The 22089-nt window shown below is 42.0% G+C and overlaps 1 protein-coding gene across 1 annotated transcript in view; it reads left to right on the forward strand.

The window, feature by feature from the left end:
• The window catches only part of LOC131105180 (IgGFc-binding protein-like), a 61783-nt gene that overhangs the window by 20905 nt on the left and 18789 nt on the right, over positions 1-22089 (forward strand). Inside the window, exons 13-28 of the mRNA XM_058053045.1 lie at positions 954-1074; positions 1150-1479; positions 3848-4019; positions 5038-5135; positions 6915-7045; positions 7181-7350; positions 8309-8523; positions 8581-8775; positions 8842-9027; positions 11853-12286; positions 13181-13299; positions 14657-14853; positions 15026-15164; positions 17607-17789; positions 20001-20146; positions 21411-21757. Of these exons, the coding sequence (XP_057909028.1) occupies positions 954-1074; positions 1150-1479; positions 3848-4019; positions 5038-5135; positions 6915-7045; positions 7181-7350; positions 8309-8523; positions 8581-8775; positions 8842-9027; positions 11853-12286; positions 13181-13299; positions 14657-14853; positions 15026-15164; positions 17607-17789; positions 20001-20146; positions 21411-21757 (3183 nt within the window). The remainder of the gene's footprint in view (positions 1-953; positions 1075-1149; positions 1480-3847; positions 4020-5037; positions 5136-6914; positions 7046-7180; positions 7351-8308; positions 8524-8580; positions 8776-8841; positions 9028-11852; positions 12287-13180; positions 13300-14656; positions 14854-15025; positions 15165-17606; positions 17790-20000; positions 20147-21410; positions 21758-22089) is intronic.

The following is a 22089-nucleotide window of genomic DNA, read 5'->3' on the forward strand; positions in this document are numbered from 1 at the left end:
TACCATATCTTACTTATTGTATGGAAATATGGGCTAATAACTATAAAAGCAATCTTCACTGGCTAAATGTACTGCAAAAAAGGTCAGTAAGGATAATTCATAATGCCGCCTACAGAGAACATACTAACTCCTTATTTCTAAAATCACAAATACTTCAACTTGCTGATATAGTTCATCTTCAAACAGCTAAAATAATGCATAAGGCTAAAAATAACAATTTATTTAAAAATGTCATCCAATACTTCTCTACAAGAGAGGAGAAATATGATCTCAGGGAAGAAGTACATTTGAAACACTTCTATGCTAGGACTACGTTATGCTAGCCATAGCATTTCAGTATGTGGAATCAAACTATGGAATGGATTGAGTAAGGACCTCAAACAATGCACAACGATGAGCCAATTCAAGAAACAATACAAGCAGTTGATGTTTGCTAAATACAAGGATGAAGAGTCTTGAACCAGTCATGATGTGCTATATATATCACTATATTGACACGCACTATGGTACACATTATGGCATTGGATGCTCATATCACCGCGTACTTCGGTACGCGACAAAATTTAAATTTAAAAATAACTGAAATTATATTAGGAAAGCAGGAAGTGAACAAATGTAACAGTGATTGTAAAAGTACCAGATGGAGGGGTAGGATTTAATAAGCTTTGCTTCTTCCTACTCCTTTTGGACATGTGGAACTGTGAACTGATTATGGGATGCACTCAATTGTAATCTGATGCATGTTCAAATGAAATAAAACCATTACCATTACCATTACCATTACCATTACCATTACACTACAGAACAGGGAAAGTGAGTGTTTAATCCTGAATGCAGATTCTGTACCTTTTACAAAGATATGACGAGGCCATCACTTTCATGGCAGGTTTATTAGAACCTCAAGAGACAGATATTCAATATCATGTCTAAAATGTTGTTGTTCTTCACTGTAGATGTGTTCCTCAGTCTAGCTGTGGTTGCCAGCATCAGGGCAAATATTACCCATCTGACTCCACTTTTTGGGCTGACAGCACCTGTACAACCAGGTGTCACTGCCTCGGCGGCAAAGTCAAGGTCAGTTGAATACATCTTGCCAGCGTTAATGTTTACATGATCTCGTGTTTGCTCTTTTGTGTTTCTCTGCTAAAGTGCACCCCAGTTACCTGTAAGAAGAACGAGCACTGTGCCCTCAAGGGGGGCGTGAGAGACTGCTACCCGGTATCTTATGCCACATGCCAGGCGACCGGGGACCCCCACTACCGAAGCTTTGACAAACGGAGATTTGATTTCCAGGGCACTTGTACTTATATTCTGTCTCAACACAGTGAAGGTGCAAACCAGGGTCTGACACCCTTTCAGGTGCTTGTCCAAAATGACAACAGAGGACGTAACAAACGTGTTTCCTACACCAAGTCGGTCTCCCTTACTGTACTTGGAAACACTGTCAGCATGAGCCGTGCCAACCCGGGCAGAATACTGGTAAGTCTGGTATTTATTTACTTTACCTTGAGTTCTAACAGACAGTGACCTGCGATGAGGTTCATGGCTGGCGAGCCACCGACTGCTTTTTTATGTTAATCCAGGTTGCTCATTAACAAGATAACAAGAAAAGAAGAGAATAATTCACATTGGTTCTTAAAAAGAATGTTTTCAAAGAGCCTATCCCAGTTGTCTTTGGGCGAGAGGTGAGGGAACACCCTGGTCTGGTCGCCAGCCAATCACAGGGCACATATAGACAAACAACCATGCACACTCACATACCTATGGACAATTTGGAGTCGCTAATTAACCTAGCATGTTTTTGGAATGTGAGAAAATCCACACATGCACGGGGAGAACAGGAAAACTCCACACAGAGACGGCCGAGGGTGGAATTGAACCCTGGTCTCCGAGCTGTGAGGTCTGTGCGCTAACCACTCGACCGCCGTGCCGCCCGTTTTCAAATACTTCTTAGTCCCGTTTACATATATTTTTTTGTTGACTTAAAAACATTTGTGGTCTTTTGTTGTGATTGAAATACATGACCAATACATGAAATCTTCTCTACTTTGTTGTAAAAGTCTGATCCCCTCTTGGTGAGCTTTGATATATAATCTTCCGTCTTCATTTATCTTCATTTATTCATTCAGCAGCGCATAAATATATCTTTTATGCATTTTATGCACCTTCCAGCTCACTTCAGGATGAGGAGAGTACTACTATGTGACAATTTCTGGCTATTTTTGTTACTACCCAGAGGAACATAACAGAGTTATGCACTTGTGGGGCTCCTGAAACAACTGACAGATACCGGCAAAGCCACGTGGCACATGGACTTAGCGGTAGTTTGATGAGGCCATAGAGAAGAACTCAAAGAGGTTCTGGCAAACCAATCGACGACTCAGAAAGGAGAAGCAGTGCCCGGTCCGCACTGTTGACTCAACTGAGGATATACTTGGACGGTGGAAGGAACACTTTGAGGTCCTTCTCTACCCCACTGACATACCTTCAATAGAAAAAGCAGAGTTTAAGGACACAAATGTGGACAGTTCCATGACCGTGGCTGAGGTATCTGGGGTAGCCAAAAACACTCTACAGTGCCAGAGGTGCACAAGCTCCACTTTGAATTTCTCAGGGCTCTGGATGTTCAGGGAATGTTGGGAACAGTACCTCTGGATTGGCAGGCCAAGGTGGTGGTCCCTTTTTTAAGAAAGGTGACCCGAGGGTTTGTTCCAACTACGGGGGCTCTTCAGCCACTCTGGGAAAGTCAATTCAATGGTGCTGGAGAAAGACTATGACCTCGGCTACTAAACGTGCAAAGTGGTTTTGGTCTCGGTTGAGGAACACAGGACCAGCTCTACACCTTTGCAAGGGTGCTGGAGGGTACATGGGAGTTTGCCCAACGAGTCACATGTGCATGTGACTTTGAAAAACTGGTTTTCTCATGAACGTTGGCCTCCTCCAGGGTGCCCTTTGTCACCGTTTCTGTTCATAGTTTTCATAGACAGAAAGGCATCAAGAAGGTCCAGTTTGGGGGCCTTGCGAGTGGCCCTGAAGCCCTCATCAGGCTGCATCCTTCAGCGTTTACTTGGGTGGTTTGCAGCTGACTGTGAAGCTTCTAGGATGAGACTCAGCACCTCCAAATCTGAGGCCATGGTTCTCAGTCAGAAAAGAGTGGATTGCAGCCTCTGGGTTGGTAGTGAGGTCTTGACCCAGGTGAAAGACTTCAAGTACTTCAAGATCAAGTAATTCAAGACGGATCGGCGCAGTGTCTGCAGTGATGCCGTCACTGCACTGGCCAACAAAACATTTTTCTTTTCACTAATCTGAGATTTTAAAGTCCATCCATCCATCCATCCATTTTCCTCCGCTTATCCGGGTCCGGGTCGCGGGGGCAGCAGTCTTAGTAGGGAAGCCCAGACTTCCCGGTCCCCGGCCACCTCCTCCAGCTCCACCGGGAGGACACCAAGGCGTTCCCAGGCCAGCTGTGAGACATAGTCCCTCCAGCGTGTCCTAGGTCTGCCCCGGGGCCTTTTCCCGGCTGGGCATGCCCGGAACACCTCACCAGGGAGGCGTCCGGGAGGCATCCGGACTAGATGCCCGAGCCACCTCAACTGACTCCTCTCGATGTGAAGGAGAAGCGGCTCTACTCTGAGCCCCTCCCGGATGGCTGAGCTCCTCACCCTAAGATTTTAAAGTATTTACACCAAAAATATTTTATTTAGGAGGGGCAATGTCAAAGTAGTAAAGACCTTATTCCATGAACTTGGCACAACCTCTGCGTGACTGGCTGTGAATAATGCATGAAAGATCTACGTCTGTGTGTGTAAAGATGAAGAATATTTTATTCATTACCACGTTCCTCCAGATGAACGGCAGAGCCATCAATCTACCGTACACAACTGAGGATGGCAAGCTGTCCTTTTTCCGAAGAGGCTACTTTGGAATCGTGACAACATACTTTGGCTTGACTCTCAAGTTCAACTGGAAAAGCCACGTGGCCTTGACCCTTCCTAGTTCCTACGCTTCTGCTACGACTGGTAAGAAGAGGATTGAAGAAGAGTGCTGTTGCTTTAAGGCCGTCTTCTCACCGTTGCTTACTTTTGTATTTAGATTTACATTTCAAAATCACCAAAAAGCCAGAATCCTAGTAGAAATTTCCTACCAGTTGAGATCAGCCATTAAGAATGTCCTGCATCATTAAGGAAGACAAGTTAATTTGTTGTAATTAGGGGGAGAAAAAGCGATTTTGTCAACTTCCACTAATATGTGTGATTATCATATTATACACATCCAATCACAAAAGACTGCGACTGTATTAAATCACCTTTCCCTAGTTCCGATGGGTTGTGAGGTGGTATTCTAATAAAGGTTTCAAGCTCAATTGGTAATGGTAATGGTAATGGTTTTATTTCATTTGAACATGCATCAGATTACAATTGAGTGCATCACATAATCAGTTCACAGTTCCACATGTCCAAAAGGAGTAGGAAGAAGCAAAGCTTATTAAATCCTACCCCTCCATCTGGTACTTTTACAATCACTAACTGTTACATTTGTTCACTTCCTGCTTTCCATAATACAGTTTAAGGTTTTTTTGTTTTGTTTTGTTTTTTTAATAATGTACCTCGTACCGAAGTACGAGGTGATATGATCATCTTGAATTGGCTCATCGTTGTGCATTGTTTGAGGTCCTTACTCAATCCATTCCATAGTTTGATTCCACATACTGAAATGCTATGGCTAGCATAACGTAGTCCTAGCATAGAAGTGTTTCAAATTTAGTTCTTCCCATTTTTAGCTAATTGGTTATTTTTAGCCTTATGCATTATTTTAGCTGTTTGAAGATGAACTATATCAGCAAGTTGAAGTATTTGTGATTTTAGAAATAAGGAGTTAGTATGTTCTCTGTAGGCGGCATTATGAATTATCCTTACTGACCTTTTTTGCAGTACATTTAGCGAGTCAAATCATTTTCTTCCTACAAAATAATTTTCATTTTCTTCTACCTCGAGTGATGACATAACATGATTGATTGATTCCATGTTTTTCTGTCAGGACTGTGTGGAAATTACAACGGACAAGCGGGTGACGACATGTTGCAACCTGATGGCACTCAGGCTAAACACGCTAGCGTATTTGGTCACAGCTGGAAGGTATCTATATGTGGAGTAGGGCTGCCTTATGCACTGTATATTTTTAGCAATACATTATATCAGTAAAATACAAACATAAGTCAATACACGGTCTGTACTGATTATACTGATACTTTTTACTACAAATTTCTCAGGCTCATTGAATGATTTTGTTTTTAAAGGGGACCTATTATGCCTTTTCCACTTTTCTGACCTATACATGTAGTTAGAATATTTCATTCTTGTGTTAAACCATGCCAAAGTTTCAGATAATGAGGTTTCCGCAGTTGGAATTGAGCCCTGAAAGAAGTTTGGGATGGATCAAAACGCTCGCTTTCAGAGGGCGTTCTAACACTGGTGGTTTGTGATGTCACATATGGGCAGGCTTCCTTATATGGGCATGCGCTGTAGGCCAGATATGCTCTCTGCTTCTCTCTTAACATTGTTCGCAATGTCTCCCAGAAAGTGTTTTTTCGTGTATAAGGGAAAGCTACATTTGATTACAATTTGTAAAGATACCACCATAAGGCACACATGGTTGGAGTTCCTTGTTACCAACCAACAAAAGACAAAGATTTCTGTGCTGGTTATTGTATATACCTGCTCTATAGGAGTCCACAAAATACAATGGGTTGAAAAATTTGCATAATAGGTAATGGTAATGGTAATGGTTTTATTTCATTTGAACATGCATCAGATTACAATTGAGTGCATCCCATAATCAGTTCACAGTTCCATATGTCCAAAAGGAGTAGGAAGAAGCAAAGCTTATTAAATCCTACCCCTCTATCTGGTACTTTTACAATCACTAACTGTTACATTTGTTCACTTCCTGCTTTCCATAATACATTTTTTTTAATAATGCACCTTGTACTGAAGTACAAAGTGATATGACCATACAATGACACAAGTTTGATTCCACATACTGAACTGCTATGGCTTTTTAACGTAGTCCTAGCATGTACTTCGTCCCTGAGATCATATTTCTCCTCTCTTGTAGAGAAGTATTGGATGACATTTTTAGCTAATTGGTTATTTTTAGCCTTATGCATTATTTTAGCTGTTTGAAGATGAACTATATCAGCAAGTTGAAGTATTTGTGATTTTAGAAATAAGGAGTTAGTATGTTCTCTGTAGGCGGCATTATGAATTATCCTTACTGACCTTTTTTGCAGTACATTTAGCGAGTGAAGATTGCTTTTATAGTTATTATCCCATATTTCCACACAATAAGTAAGATATGGTAGAACCAGAGATCAATAAAGAGTGTGGAGTGATTTCTGATTGAGAACAAATTTTGCTTTGTTCAATACTGAAATATTTCTGGCCACCTTATGTTGTATATTTGTAATATGAGGTTTCCAGCTCATATTTTCATCTACTGTGATCCCCAGAAATGTATTTTCCTTCACCCTTTCAATGTCCACACCGTCTATTTGTATTTGCTGGTGCGTGTCTTTTCTGCTGTTCTGCTGTTGCTGTTAGGTCCCCTTTAACAAGAAAGTTTAAATAATTGGAACATTTTAAAAACCCTGCAAAGACGGGGTTGGCAAAAGAGCTAAGAGTGAAGTTGATACTAATCATAGGCTTTTCATCTACTGTATATGACAAAGCTGAGATGCAGAAGTTTTTTGTAAAAAACTTATTTGCATATCTACATGTGTTGCTTTACAAACTGTCAAAGTGGCAAAGTTGCATCTTTTCATTTTTCACAATGGCCCGACGCTATTCTCTATTCTCTATTATCGACTCTCCCTTTCCACATTGTGAGTTTTCTTTGTGTTGTGTGAATTTCTGCAGGCAGGAGGAGACCCCGGCTGCACCAGTGACTGCCCTGGTGGTAAATGTCCCGAGTGTGACCCTGCACTACTCCTGCGTTACCAGCAGGGGAGCTACTGTGGCATCATTGCTGACGAATCAGGTCCTTTCAGGTGCCAGCGTCATTTTATACCCCTCTTATGTTAGCATCCTTGTGTTATGGACGCTAAGTTTCCTTTTAGTTAATGCACTGCTCATTTTGAAGTGGTGTGTTTTTAACTCTCCAATGTATTTATTTGTCCACACAGCGGCTGTCACAGCAAACTGGACCACGCTGGTTTCCTGACAGACTGCGTGTTTGATTTGTGCATGTACCAAGGCCACGCCTCCGCCCTGTGTAACAGCCTTTCAGCCTTCAGCACCGCTTGCCAGGAGGCAGGAGCCACTGTGGAGACCTGGAGAACACAAGAGCTTTGTCGTAAGACCCATTTAAGAAATACGACGCGCGTCCGTTACCAAGGGAATTAAATTATGACGTATTTAAAACTAAATCATTTGAAGCATTTTAAACAATTATGAATTAAAAATATATTATCTACATACAAATAAATCGTGTCAGAGAAATTAGACTAAATAAAAATGATATTTATATTTATTTTGTTGTAGACATTAAACATTCATTCATTTTCTACCGCTTTTTCCTCACGAGGGTCGCGGGGGTGCTGGAGCCTATCCCAGCTGTCGCCAGCCAATCACAGGGCACATATAGACAAACAACCATTCACACTCACATTCATACCTATGGACAATTTGGAGTCACTAATTAACCTAGCATGTTTTTGGAATGTGGGAGGAAACCGGAGTACCCGGAGAAATTGAACCCTGTCTGTGAGGTCTGCGCGCTAACCACTCGACTAACGTGCCGCCCTAGACATTAAACATTTTGTTTTAATTTGTATAATATATACATTTGCTGCACGGCGGTCGAGTGGTTAGTGCGCAGACCTCACAGCTCACAGACCAGGGTTCAATTCCACCCTCGGCCATCTCTGTGTGGAGTTTGCATGTTCTCCCCGTGCATGCGTGGGTTTTCTCCGGGTACTCCGGTTTTCCTCCCACATTAATTGTCCATAGGTATGAATATGAGTGTGAATGGTTGTTTGTCTATATGTGCCCTGTGATTGGCTGGCCACCAGTCCAGGGTGTACCCTGCCTCTCGCCCAAAGAGAGCTGGGATAGGCTCCAGCAACCCCCGCAACTCTTGTGAGGATAAGCGGTAGAAAATGAATGAATGAATGAATGAACTACAAAATAAAATGTAATACAACATAATTTACATAAAGTATTTAAATGAATAACTTGAATTAAAAAGAAGATAATATGTATTTCTATCATTGTAAAGTTGAACAATAACCTTTCCACTGCTTCTCCACCAGCACCATCGTGTGGTGCAAACAGTCACTATGAGGTGTGCGCCCCGCCCTGCCAGCCCACCTGCAGCGGTCTGGGCCCCCCCGAGGGCTGTGATGACAGCGCCCCCTGCACGGAGGGCTGTGTGTGTGACGACGGCTTCATGCTGAGCCACGACACGTGTGTTCCACTGTCAGAGTGCGGCTGTCAGTACGAGGGACAGTATTACCAGCACTCACAGGTAGACCAACCGGGACGCGTTGCTTGTGTGTCGCCGCTCACTCTCTTCCTCTCTCAGGTGTTCCATCCTGGAAGGTCATGTGACAGTCGCTGTGTGTGTGGCGACAGCGGACAAGTCCAGTGCAGCCCTCGGTTCCACTGTTCGCACAACGAGGAGTGCGTCCTGTCAGATGGGGCGGCCTCATGCGCTCCTAAAAGCTTTGCTTCCTGCTCTGTCTACGGACTCTCAACAGTCCGATCCTTTGACGGACAGGTACTCTAACAAAACATGCTAGGTTTATGTGACAAAGCCAATTAGTGGGTTATGGGGTTTTTTCAGGCTTATCCTCTCCTGGGGAATTGCTTGTTCCAAATGTCGGAAGTGGAGGAAGGAGAAGATCTGGCAGATTATTCCGTGTTGCTTCAGCAGCAAACCCAAAAAGATGGAAACGTCTCTCGGAGTGTGGAGCTCCGAGTGTATGGCATGGAGCTCACCATGGAGGCTGGGGCAGCGTGGGAGATCAAGGTATGATTAAGGAGCAGTGCTATAGCATCGTAGCATTCAATCTATTTTGGCCGTTTGAAATGGTATAAAAGGCGGCACGGCGGTTGAGTGGTTAGCGCGCAGACCTCACAGCTAGGAGACCAGGGTTTAATCCCACCCTCGGCCATTTCTGTGTGGAGTTTGCATGTTCTCCCCGTGCATGCGTGGGTTTTCTCCGGTTTCCTCCCACATTCCCAAAACATGCTAGGTTAATTAGCCACTCCAAATTGTCCATAGATATGAATGTGAGTGTGAATGGTTGTTTGTCTATATGTGCCCTGTGATTGGCTGGCCACCAGTCCAGGGTGTACACCGCCTCTCGCCCAAAGACAGCTAGGATAGGCTCCAGCACCCCCGCGACCCTTGTGAGTAAAAGCGGTAGAAAATGAATGAATGAATGAAATGGTATAAACCTACAACAGCATGACGTGAAATTATTATAAAACTGCTAGAGCACTTTTCTAGGTGGTAGCATGCTTTTTGATAGCATTTTATATAGCATTGTCAGTCTAAAATCTCAGTCCTGCCATAGCACTTTCAATGCTTAGCCTAGCTTAGCTTAGCTTAGCTTAGCTTGTAGGTGGTAGCAGGCTAACTGTTGGCATGTCATCATTTCATCATTTTTCAGCATTTGAAATGGTTTAAACCAACATGACCTGATGTCAAATCACTGTAGAACTACCATAGCACTTTCACTACTTTGCACTTTCCAGAAAGTGTATTATATATATATATATATATATATATATATATATATATTCAGCGTTTATAATGGTGTAAAATGACACGGAATGATGTAAAACAACTGTAGCAGTTTTAGTACTTTGTGTTATCTTTCTGCTTTTGGTACTTCCGTGTGAAAGTATGCTAATCATTTGCATTTTATCAATTTTTGGCATTTACAATATTATAAACTAGGGCTGTCAAAGTTAGCTGGTAGGATGCTAACTCTTACCATTTTATCCATTTTTGGCATTAGATTTGGATGGCATGATGGAAAATCAATATAACCTGCCATAGCCATAGCCAATGCTAATGCTAATGCTAAATGCTCTTTCAGCATTTGAGATGGTGTAAACCAACATGACCTGATGTCAAATCAATGTAGAACTACCATAGCATTTTCAGTACTTAGCACTGTCTTTCCAGGTAGTAACATGCTAACTGTTAGCATGTTTGTATTTGAAATGGTGGAAAAAGACATAACATCATTTAAAATTACAATAGAACTGCCGTAGCATATTTGATACTTTGATACTGTTTGATAGTGCCATTTCTCTAGCTGGTAGCATAGTAACTGTTAGCATTTTATTTAAATGGCATTGTGTAAAATTACAATAGAACTGCTGTAGCATGTTTGATACTTTGATACTGTTTGATAGTGCCATTTCTCTAGCTTGTAGCATACTAACTGTTAGCATTTTATTTAAATGGCATCATGTAAAATTACAATAGAACTGCTGTCGCATGTTTGATACTTTGATACTGTTTGATAGTGCCATTTCTCTAGCTGGTAGCATAGTAACTGTTAGCATTTTATTTAAATGGAATTATGTAAAATTACAATAGAACTGCTGTAGCATGTTTGATACTTTGATACTGTTTGATAGTGCCATTTCTCTAGCTGGTAGCATAGTAACTGTTAGCATTTTATTTAAATGGCATTATGTAAAATTACAATAGAACTGTAGCATGTTTGATACTTTGATACTGTTTGATAGTGCCATTTCTCTAGCTTGTAGCATACTAACTGTTAGCATTTTATTTAAATGGCATCATGTAAAATTACAATAGAACTGTAGCATGTTTGATACTTTGATACTGTTTGATAGTGCCATTTCTCTAGCTTGTAGCATACTAACTGTTAGCATTTTATTTAAATGGCATCATGTAAAATTACAATAGAACTGCTGTAGCATGTTTGATACTTTGATACTTTAATACTGTTTGATAGTGCCATTTCTCTAGCTGGTAGCATAGTAACTGTTAGCATTTTATTTAAATAGCATTATGTAAAATTACAATAGAACTGCTGTAGCATGTTTGATACTTTGATTCTGTTTGATAGTGCCATTTCTCTAGCTGGTAGCATAGTAACTGTTAGCATTTTATTTAAATGGAATTATGTAAAATTACAATAGAACTGCTGTAGCATGTTTGATACTTTGATACTGTTTGATAGTGCCATTTCTCTAGCTGGTAGCATAGTAACTGTTAGCATTTTATTTAAATGGCATTATGTAAAATCACTATATATCACTATACATAACGCATTTTTGGTACTGAGTGCTACTAAGGTGCTAGGTATCACGCAAATTCTTATGTTAGCATTTTATTCATTGGTATGCATTCAGTGCTATGGTAGTTAAGCTACGGTTCAGTGCTATCTTGCCTAACTGTTTGCATGATAGCATTGTATTCAATCTCAGCATTTTAAATGGTTTAAAAATACATGGCATAATGTAAAATCACATCAGAACAGCTTTAGCACTTTTAGTACTTTGTGCTATTCGCTAAGTAGCTTTATTTATATATGTGGTAGTATGCTCTTAGCATGTAGGGATTGTATCCTGTATTCCTCTCAGCATATGAAGTTTAAAATTACATGGCAGGTGGTAGCATGCAGTATTAGTATTATTAGTATTAGTATTTTATCCATGGTCAGTGTAAAATCACAATGGAACCGCCATAGCACATTCAATGTATAGCGCTATCTTGCCAATGCTAACTGATAGCATGTTATTAGCATTAATAACATTTGATTTGTAAGCCAGATGCAGTGTTCACACATTTGCCTTGTGAGTCAGGTCGATGACATCAAGGTCTCCCTTCCTGCATCAATGGCGGACGGACAAGTGCAAGCGTATCAGAATGGCATCAACATCATCATCGAAACAGACTTCCATCTAAAGCTGATCTATGACTGCATGGCGGGCATCCGCTTACAAATCCCATCCACCTATCGAGGTTTAGCACGTGGTCTCTGTGGAAACTACAACGATGTGCCTTCAGATGACCCACTCTCAGAGGGAGGGAAACCTGCAGACATCTCAGCTTTGGTCGTGGACAAGGATGACGTCAACTGTAAGACAGGGTGCGGAGAAACATCCTGCCCTGACCCGGATGGACAAAAGACCACAGAAGCTGAAAAGACTTGTGACATCATCAAAGATCCGCAGGGGCCGTTTGCAGGATGCCACGCCACCGTGTGCCCAACACCCCACTTCGATGATTGTGTCAGGTCTGCTTTGTATTTTGTTTCTGAGTCTTATCAAACGTTCTCCTTCCATGTTGCTAACTGTTAGCATGTTGGAATTTTAACCATTTTCATCACTATAGAACTGTCTTTCGAGGTGATAGCATGTTACGCGATGTTACACGATGTTACGCGATGTTACGCGATGTTACGCGATGTTACGCGATGTTACGCGATGTTACGCGATGTTACGCGATGTTACGCGATGTTACGCGATGTTACGCGATGCTACGCGATGCTACGCGGTGTTACGCGGTGTTACCAATTTTTATACATTTTTTTTTTCAACCCAGTGGACCAAAGTGGTGCACCTTTAGCATTTTGCCATTTTTCCTAAATCCTCTCCTCTCCAGCACTTCTCCCTTCCCTCAACTTGAGCCTAAAAAACCGCCTCTGATTTGGTTAAATTCATACTTATTCCTTCAAACTTTTCACTGCTGTCATTCACACTCACATTCATACCTATGGACAATTTGGAGTCGCCAATTAACCTAGCATGTTTTTGGAATGCGAGAGGAAACCGGAGTACCCGGTCTTTTTGATGCTACATAGGTGGGCGAACACAAGCCAAGGCAAAATTTCGGTTGCTAACTAAAAAATCGCATTAACCGGATTGGATTTTAACCAAGGTACCACTGTATTAAAAAGCTAGCAGTACCATATCGGTCTTGAAAAGCAGAAAGTACCTGGTATCGGTTTGAAAAAAAAAATACCATGCATTTCTACTAACAATAACATCCACATGAAATTCCATGGAGAAACATTGCAGTTCCAATGTGGAAAAGTTATCTGTGTGTACTCTTATTGGACTATTTCTTTTCCATGTAGTAACAATATGCCATCCTGAATACTATAATATTCACCTCTGCTTATTTCAAGGGAGATGTCCACCGCTGGAAAAGACCAAAGCCTTCTCTGTGGTCACATTCAGAATTATGTCAGTGCCTGTCAACTTGCTGGTGCCAAGATAAGCAAATGGAGGAGCGATGGCTTCTGTCGTAAGACTCGTCTATTCTTTTACGCTTCTTCTATTCTTTATACTTTTTGCTTTGCCTCACTTTGCGTGACAACACCACCAAAAATGAAGAATGGAAAAACTTGTGCAGTGGAGCCCCGCAAATTTGCAGATTTTTGGTCAAAACTAATTTAAAAAAAATTCTCTCAAAGTAGGTTTTTCTTCAGAAAACACCTCATTCACTATAAATAGGTAATCATTTATAATTATATCATACATGTAACACCGCACGTTTTACATGTTTATGTCTTTATACTACACTGATCATCTTTTTTCCATCAAGCATCCAACTAGCAAAGCATTCAGGGTAACAATTTTTCACAGTTTTTTTCACAGAAATTCCCACTTTTCCCGTAATTCCACATAGTCCACAACACAATTCTCAATGAAAATAAATGCACATCTCAAATAATTCCGACCATTCCAACATCAAAACATTAAGGGTAACATTCATTCATTTTCTACCGCTTTTTCCTCATGAGGGTCGCGGGGGGTGCTGGAGCCTATCCCAGCTGTCTTCGGGCGAGAGGCGGGGTACACCCTGGACTGGTCGCCAGCCAATCACAGGGCACATATAGACAAACAACCATTCACACTCACATTCATACCTATGGACAATTTGGAGTCGCTAATTAACCTAGCATGTTTTTGGAATGTGGGAGGAAACCGGAGTACCCGGAGAAAACCCACGCATGCACGGGGAGAACATGCAAACTCCACACAGAGATGGCCGAGGGTGGAATTGAACCCTGGTCTCCTAGCTGTGAGGTCTGCGCGCTAACCACTAGTCCGCCGTGCCGCCCTTAAGGGTAACAATTCAAAAAATTAATAAATTCCCACTTTTCCTACAATTCCACATTTTCCAAAGCAAAATCCCTAATAAAAATGTATGGACTGTATTTTTTACATTTAAATCACACTTTTTTCTACATTTATCAAGCATTTCAAACCATTGCAACATTCAGCTAATTCACAACATTGGGACTAACATTTTTCCACAACACCAAAATTCACACTTTTCCCAAAATTCCATGTTTTTACTGAACAAAAAGATGTTGAGAATTCTTACTATGTCCAGTTTTCTCAAACTATATAAAGCACTCCCAACATAACGTTCAGGCTAGCAATTTTCCTCATCCCCAAAATTCCCACTTTTCCTGTAAAGACTTAAATGTTTCTCTTTGCCATTTGTATTCAATTTCTTCCTTCTCTACTTGAATGTGATAAGATAGTAAAAGCCACAATACGGGGGGTCTACAGGGGTCTACTTTACGTGCAGTGATGTGTACTGTTTGTATTCATGGAGATTGAATCACATGGATTATCATATTTCTTTGCAGCACTAACATGTCCAGCCGGAAGTCACTACGAGTTATGCTCCTCCTCCTGCTCGTCCACGTGTGTCTCTCTGGAGAGGTCCGATCCCTGCCCGGCGTGCCAGGAGGGATGTCAGTGTGACGATGGGCTGGTGTCGGATGGGGAGCGCTGTGTTCCTGTGGAGAAATGTGGCTGCGCAGTGGACGGACATTATTACAAGGTGACTGTCACATTTCACCTCCCAGAGTTTTACCCTCTTTTCCCAAGGATTACATTTTATACATGCAAATTAACTTTTCTTATCATTTCTTAGGACTTTTAGTAGTAGCAGTATTTTAATTATGTGTATTCTTTGCATTAGTGGTCATTAACCAGAATCAAACTCTTTGCAGTTAAACACATCAATCTTAATGGAGGACTGTTCTGAGCACTGCGTCTGCCAATATGGACGCTTCACCTGCAAACCCGCAAGTTGCCAGGACCAGCAGGAGTGCACCATCAAGGACGGCGTTATGGGCTGCTTCCCCACAGGTTAGGACTTTACGTGTAGTTTCTACCTTAGGTGTAGAAAATGATCCTAGCCGTGCATCATGCCATAACTTCCCCTGAGCTCACTTGTATGAGGGGAAAAAAACTCCATCAAACACACAAAAACTTTATTGAGCCTCAAAACCTGCAGCGGCGTGAACCCGAGGATGGCCTGAAATATCTGAAAGTCATTATTTCTTTGCTATTTTCAAAAATCTCCAACTGCTGCATCTGAACTAATTGGGATTTATTGAGAGATGTTTGATGACACAAACAGCTGTGGTACATAATCCACTGTTAATGCCGGTTAATTGGTTCCAGACCCAATTGTCATAACTGATTTTTGACATAACAAATTTTTGTAGGTAGAGCATAAAAACCTGTTTGCCACCTTCTAAATACTAAATACACTGTTATTCTTCAAACAGCTAAAATAATGCATAAGGCTAAAAACAACCAATTAGCTAAAAATGTCATCCAATACTTCTCTACAAGAGAGGAGAAATATGATCTCAGGGAAGAAGTACATTTGAAACACTTCTATGCTAGGACTACGTTATGCTAGCCATAGCATTTCAGTATGTGGAATCAAACTATGGAATGGATTGAGTAAGGACCTCAAACAATGCACAACGATGAGCCAATTCAAGAAACAATACAAGCAGTTGATGTTTGCTAAATACAAGGATGAAGAGTCTTGAACCAGTCATGATGTGCTATATATATCACTATATTGACACGCACTATGGTACACATTATGGCATTGGATGCTCATATCACCTACTTCGGTATGAGGTACATTATTAAAAAAAAACAAAAAAAACCTTAAACTGTATTATGGAAAGCAGGAAGTGAACAAATGTAACAGTTAGTGATTGTAAAAGTACCAGATGGAGGGGTAGGATTTAATAAGCTTTGCTTCTTCCTACTTGTTGTAATGCGGTGTCCGAAGGCCAAAACAATTCAGGAGGCAGACTTGCAGTTCGCCCAGTCGAGGCACATTTATTTAGCTTGGCAGAGAAACCTATGGATAACACTAAAAATAAAAAAATAATAAATTTAAAAAAAAAAAGAATGACTTCACTTCCCAAAACAAGAAGAAGACGAAGGGAGAAAAAAAAAAAAAAGCAGCCACCCTCCACATACATCCCCAGCTGCTCCTCTTCTCGGGCTCCCAATCTGCCCAGAATGTCCCACTTTCGTCCATGGGTGAGTCTACAAAACACATCTAATCATGAAACTCTTAAAACTGGATTTCAACACCATCATCTGATGCGACCCCACTGCTACTACTAATCTCCATAAAACATGAACCCATACACATATTTCCTTACCCGAACCCAGGATTAAATACCCGTCCAACCTTACAACCCCCTCCCCCCATCCTCAGTACATGCTATGGTCTGATGTCACTAATGACGTCACCAAACTTATAAAACCCAGAGACTCATAGCGGCTCCTCCCCAAACATTCCTGCAGGTGACTTCCCTGGTAAGTATCCCCAGGTAAGACAAACTCTGTACACCTGTTCGAATCCCAATTTAGCCTGGATTAACACAGCACTGTTATCAGTGACAAAACTCCACAAACAATGACATTCTGAATACAACAACACAAGGGACAAGCGATGAGTTCTAACTCACACACTTTGTCTAGGGCTACATCAACATGGAACCTACCAAAAAGAAAAATTAGACTCTTGTCTTTCATCAGGAAAAAGGGTTGTTTAGTAATTAGTCGGGATGTACACCACTTCGGTATGAGGTACATTATTTAAAAAAAAAAACTCTTAAACTGTATTATGGAAAGCAGGAAGTGAACAAATGTAACAGTTAGTGATTGTAAAAGTACCAGATGGAGGGGTAGGATTTAATAAGCTTTGCTTCTTCCTACTCCTTTTGGACATGTGGAACTGGGAACTGATTATGGGATGCATTCAATTGTAATCTGATGCATGTTCAAATGAAATAAAACCATTACCATTACTTTTACCATTATTAGAGCCCTCTAGACATGAAATAACACCCCTATAGTCATGTTTACACTCCTATTACCCATAAAAAGAGAAAATAAGATCATTAATCATTAAGATCATCAATCATTAAAAGCCTGTTGTTGTTCAGGTGATCAAGTCTGGTGCTTGTGTGTCTCACACAACATTACTGACATTCACTTCTGTTAGTGTAGAATACTACATATTATGATTATATTTGTATTTCACTTCATTTAGTCACTTTTATGATTGAAAATGTTTTATTTAGGCAAAAAATCATTTTGCTTAAATATGCATATTTTTGTTGTAATAATAGTGTATTTAACCATGACACAGTATAATACATTTTTGAAAACCAGTGATTGAGTGACATTTTAAATAACAAGCTGAAAGTGGTGAAGGATTGATGGATACTACATGACTCCAATTGTGTTAATCTTTGCTTCTTCCAGATCCTTGTGCGGACATTGTGTGCAGGACAAAGGAGCACTGTGAAGTATCAGAAGGCCAAGGAGTGTGTGTGCCCGATACCAGCGTTTTATGCTGGGCCTTTGGGGACCCACATTACACCACGTTTGACGGCTGGAGTTATTCTTTTCAAGGAACCTGTACCTACCTTCTCCTCAACACAACAGGTTTGTCATCCACTCAACGCTTTGTATGCCAAGATTGAAGATTTGAGGTATACAAACATCATCACAGGGCGGCACGGCGGACAAGTGGTTAGCGCGCAGACCTCACAGCTAGGAGACTAGGGTTCAATTCCACCCTCGGCCATCTCTGTGTGGAGTTTGCATGTTCTCCCCGTGCATGCGTGGGTTTTCTCCGGGTACTCCGGTTTCCTCCCACATTCCAAAAACATGCTAGGTTAATTAGCCACTCCAAATTGTCCATAGGTATGAATGTGAGTGTGAATGGTTGTTTGTCTATATGTGCCCTGTGATTGGCTGGCCACCAGTCCAGGGTGTACCCCGCCTCTCGCCCAAAGACAGCTGGGATAGGCTCCAGCACCCCCGCGACCCTTGTGAGGAAAAAGCGGTAGAAAGTGAATGAATGAAAACATAATCAAATATTTCTTACTCTTTTCTGTGCATTAAGAAGTGAGAAAAGGAGTTAATACGAGCTAGCTACTACTGACCTGTATACAGTATTATACAAAGGTTGAAGGTTGTCAATATGCTAGCAACTCCCAACTTAGACCCGACAACATCGCTACGGAGATTGTTCTGAGCATTTTTTTACTTGAGGATTATTTTGAATTTAGCAGCTGAACAGGGAGAACATGTTTTGTGCTGAAAGATACTATTGGTGCTATTCCACCAGTCAGTATCCCAATGAGAGCGTACATTGGAAGTTTTTGGAACGGTTTTTTGTGTATGTGTTTCACTATAGCCTGATCTGCCTAGTACACAATAACATGATTCTGTCTGGAGGAAGGAGGCATACACCCTGGACTGGTGGCCAGCCAATCACAGGGCACATATAGACAAACAACCATTCACACTCTCATTCATACCCATGGACAATTTGGAGTCGCCAAATTAACCTAGCATGTTTTTGGAATGTGGGAGGAAACTGGAGTACCCGGAGAAAACCCACGCATGCACGGGGAGAACATGCAAACTCCACACAGAGATGGCTGAGGGTGGAATTGAACTCAGGTCTCTGAGCTGTGAGGCCTGCATGCTAACCACTTCAGCCCAAAACGATTTTGTCTCTTAATTCCCAATTTCTTTGCAAAGTTCCACAAAAATGATCCTGAAGGTCTCCGAGCTCAAAGAATGGCAAACAGAACTAACAGAACAGAACTTGGAGTAGCCAATTAACCTAGCATGTTTTTGGAATGTGGGAGGAAACCGGAGTACCCGGAGAAAACCCACGCATACACATGGAGAACCCTGGTCTCCTAGGTGTGAGGTCTGCGCGCTAACCACTCGACCGCCGTGCCGCCCTCCAAAGATGTGTACTGTTTGTGTGAAGTGGTAGAGCGTCTTGAGGAATTCCTCAAGGTTGTAGATGTTTAGGGACTGTCTTGGCTGGCACGTCTCTTCAACATTGCGTGGAAGTCTGGTACAGTGCCTTTGGACTGGCAGACCGACGTGGTGGTCCCCCTCTTTAAGAAGGGTGACCCTAGGATGTGTTCCAACTATAGAGGGATCACACTCCTCAGCCTCCCTGGGAAAGTCTATTCCAGGGTGCTGGAGAGAAACGTACGACCGTTGGTCGAACCTTTGCTACAAGAGGTCCAATGCAGTTTTCATCCTGGTCGTGGAACACTGGACCAGCTCTACACCCTCATGAGGGTGCTTGAGGGTGCATGGGAGTTTGCCCAACCGGTCTACATGTGCTTTGTGGACTTGGAAAAGGCATTCGACTGTGTCCCTTGGGGGGTGCTCCGGGAGTACGGGATTGGTGGCGCGCTACTAAGTGCCATCCAGTCTTCGTACAAACGGGGCAGGAGTCTGGTTGGCATTGCCAGTAGTAAGTCGAGGCTGTTTCTGGTGAACGATGACCTCCGCCAAGGCTCCCCTTTGTACCCGATTCTATTTACAATTTTCATGGACAGAATTTCTAGGCGCAGCCAAGGTGTTGAGGGAGTCCGGTTCGGGGGCCTTAGAATCTCATCTCTGCTATTTGCAGATGATGTGGTTCTTATGGCCTCTTCGGGCTGTGACCTTCAGCGTTTACTGGGACGGTTTGCATCGGAGTGTGAAGCAAAATCAGAGGCCATGGTTCTCAGTCGGAAAAGGGTGGAGTGCTCCCTCCAGGTTGGGAATGAGGTCCTGCCCCAGGTGGAGGAGTATACCATATAACCAGATGTTAATAACCTTTTTCGACCTTACCAGGTGTTGATCCCTCCCTGCCTGCGGTAACCGTGACAACCAAAAATGAGCTTCGCGGGAACTCTGAAGGCTCTTTTGTGCGTTCAGCCACCGTGGAGATGATGGGCCACACGATATCCATTCCAAAGGATGAGAGGGGCTTTGTACTGGTAGGTTGTACTTTTCTGAACACAACATATACTGTAGGTCCATTGGGGTCCCAGCAATGGGGCAGGACTGTAGAGCATTTAGTCCTGGGCCACAGTTTCCAAAGAGGTTGCTTGTGCTAAAAGGTCTTCTATGGAAGCCCGTTTCCACCATGGATGAAGAAAAATATCATAATCATGAGATAAAAAGTCAAAATTATGAGGTAGGAAAGTGAGAAGAAATTGAAATTACAAGATAAAAAGTCAGAATTATTATATTAATATTATTATTATTATATTAATGTTGAAGTTGAAGTTAAAGTTACCAGATAGGAAACTCCTAATGATAAAACATAAAAATTATGAGCTAAAATGTCCTAATTATGAGATTTCAAAGCCAAAGTTATGAGAAAAAAAGTCCAAATTGTCAGCTAGTCGAAATTCAAGTTGAAATTATGAGTTAAAAACTCCTAATTATGAGATAAAACAACAATATTATGAGATCAGAAAGCCCCAGTAATTAGGTAAAATGTCGCAATTATGAGATAAAAAGTCAAAATGATTAAATAAAAATTCATAATTGACATAAAAAGTCGATATTATGAGATAGAAAAGTCATTTTTTTCTTGAGCTACTAATTTCTGTAACATTTATTTTCATATCTTATTTCAAACCAAACAAAGCCAATATGCTTGTTTTACCAGAACATGAACAAACTGAATGAAATGACCTTTTGTATTTCACAATTTATTTATTGTCCTCTCACATTATTAACTGAAAATCTGAATGAAAAGCAGGTTTGCCCGCCTCTGCTGGGTCCTCTGCCTTCTGAACCGCAGATGCAGCACGCCTTCTTTTGTGCCCCCGGAGGGGTGACAAAATGCTGGCACTCGTCCGTCACGTTGGCACCACTGCTAAAATTGAAATCGGTGTGCACAAAATAAGTTTCGAGCACGGCACATATACTTTCTCGTCACGATCCACGCAAGCAGTCATTGGACAGCCAAACTGTGGAAGTGCAGACACTGACGTGCAACCACCACGTGCTTGCTCACGTAGTCAGACGTTGTTGCAGAGGGCACACGCATCACACGTCATCTGTAGCCTGACGCACCCCCACACACAACCAAAGTTCCTGCTGCACTAAAAGTGTCTCCACTCCCAAATCCGTACTGGATGCCTTTCTGGTGAAGTGTTCTGGGCATGCCCAGCCACAATGAGGACCAGTAGAAAATGCACGGATGAACAAAAAACTCCTAACCACTTGTTCTTCTTTTTCCCGCTCCAGATTGATGGTATCAAGACTGGTCTCCCAGCCTCCCTTGAAGGTGGCAGCCTTTTCATCACATGGCAAGGAATGAGAGGCATACTCCAAAGTGATTTGGGAATCACCGTCACATTTGATTGGTCCACGCTGGTGATGGTTTCCCTCAGCAGCAGTTACTACGGTAACGTGGCCGGGCTCTGTGGCAACTACAACGGTGACAAGGAGGACGAGATGACCACCCGGGAAGGACACAAAGCGGTCAATGTGACCAACTGGGCGGGGACGTGGAGCGTCCCCGATGGGGACCCATTCTGCTACCATTACTGTGACAACGTGTGTCCTCAGTGCTCTGAGGAAGACCGGATTAGGTAATGGCAGGCAAACCACATCAGATATTAATGACTGTTTATGTTTATATGATTATTCCATGACTATGGCTTGGTAGAAGCAGTGAGTCGAAAACAAGCTTCATAGGTAGAGACGTATGAAGTAGACGTAACCTTCTGCATAGGCTCCAGCATACCCCCACACCCCTATGAGGTTGGACGCATGCAAATGATATGGACACCTTCAGTTGCAAGGGATCTTCTTATTGTATGACAGTTAAATTATGTTCATGCAATGTATGCAATTTATTGAATCGTTTACAGCAGGGGGCTCAAACTCAATTTACCTGGGGGCCACTGGAGCTAGGGTCTGG

This window comes from Doryrhamphus excisus, chromosome 17 (assembly GCF_030265055.1).
Source record: "Doryrhamphus excisus isolate RoL2022-K1 chromosome 17, RoL_Dexc_1.0, whole genome shotgun sequence".
Taxonomy (NCBI): domain Eukaryota; kingdom Metazoa; phylum Chordata; class Actinopteri; order Syngnathiformes; family Syngnathidae; genus Doryrhamphus; species Doryrhamphus excisus.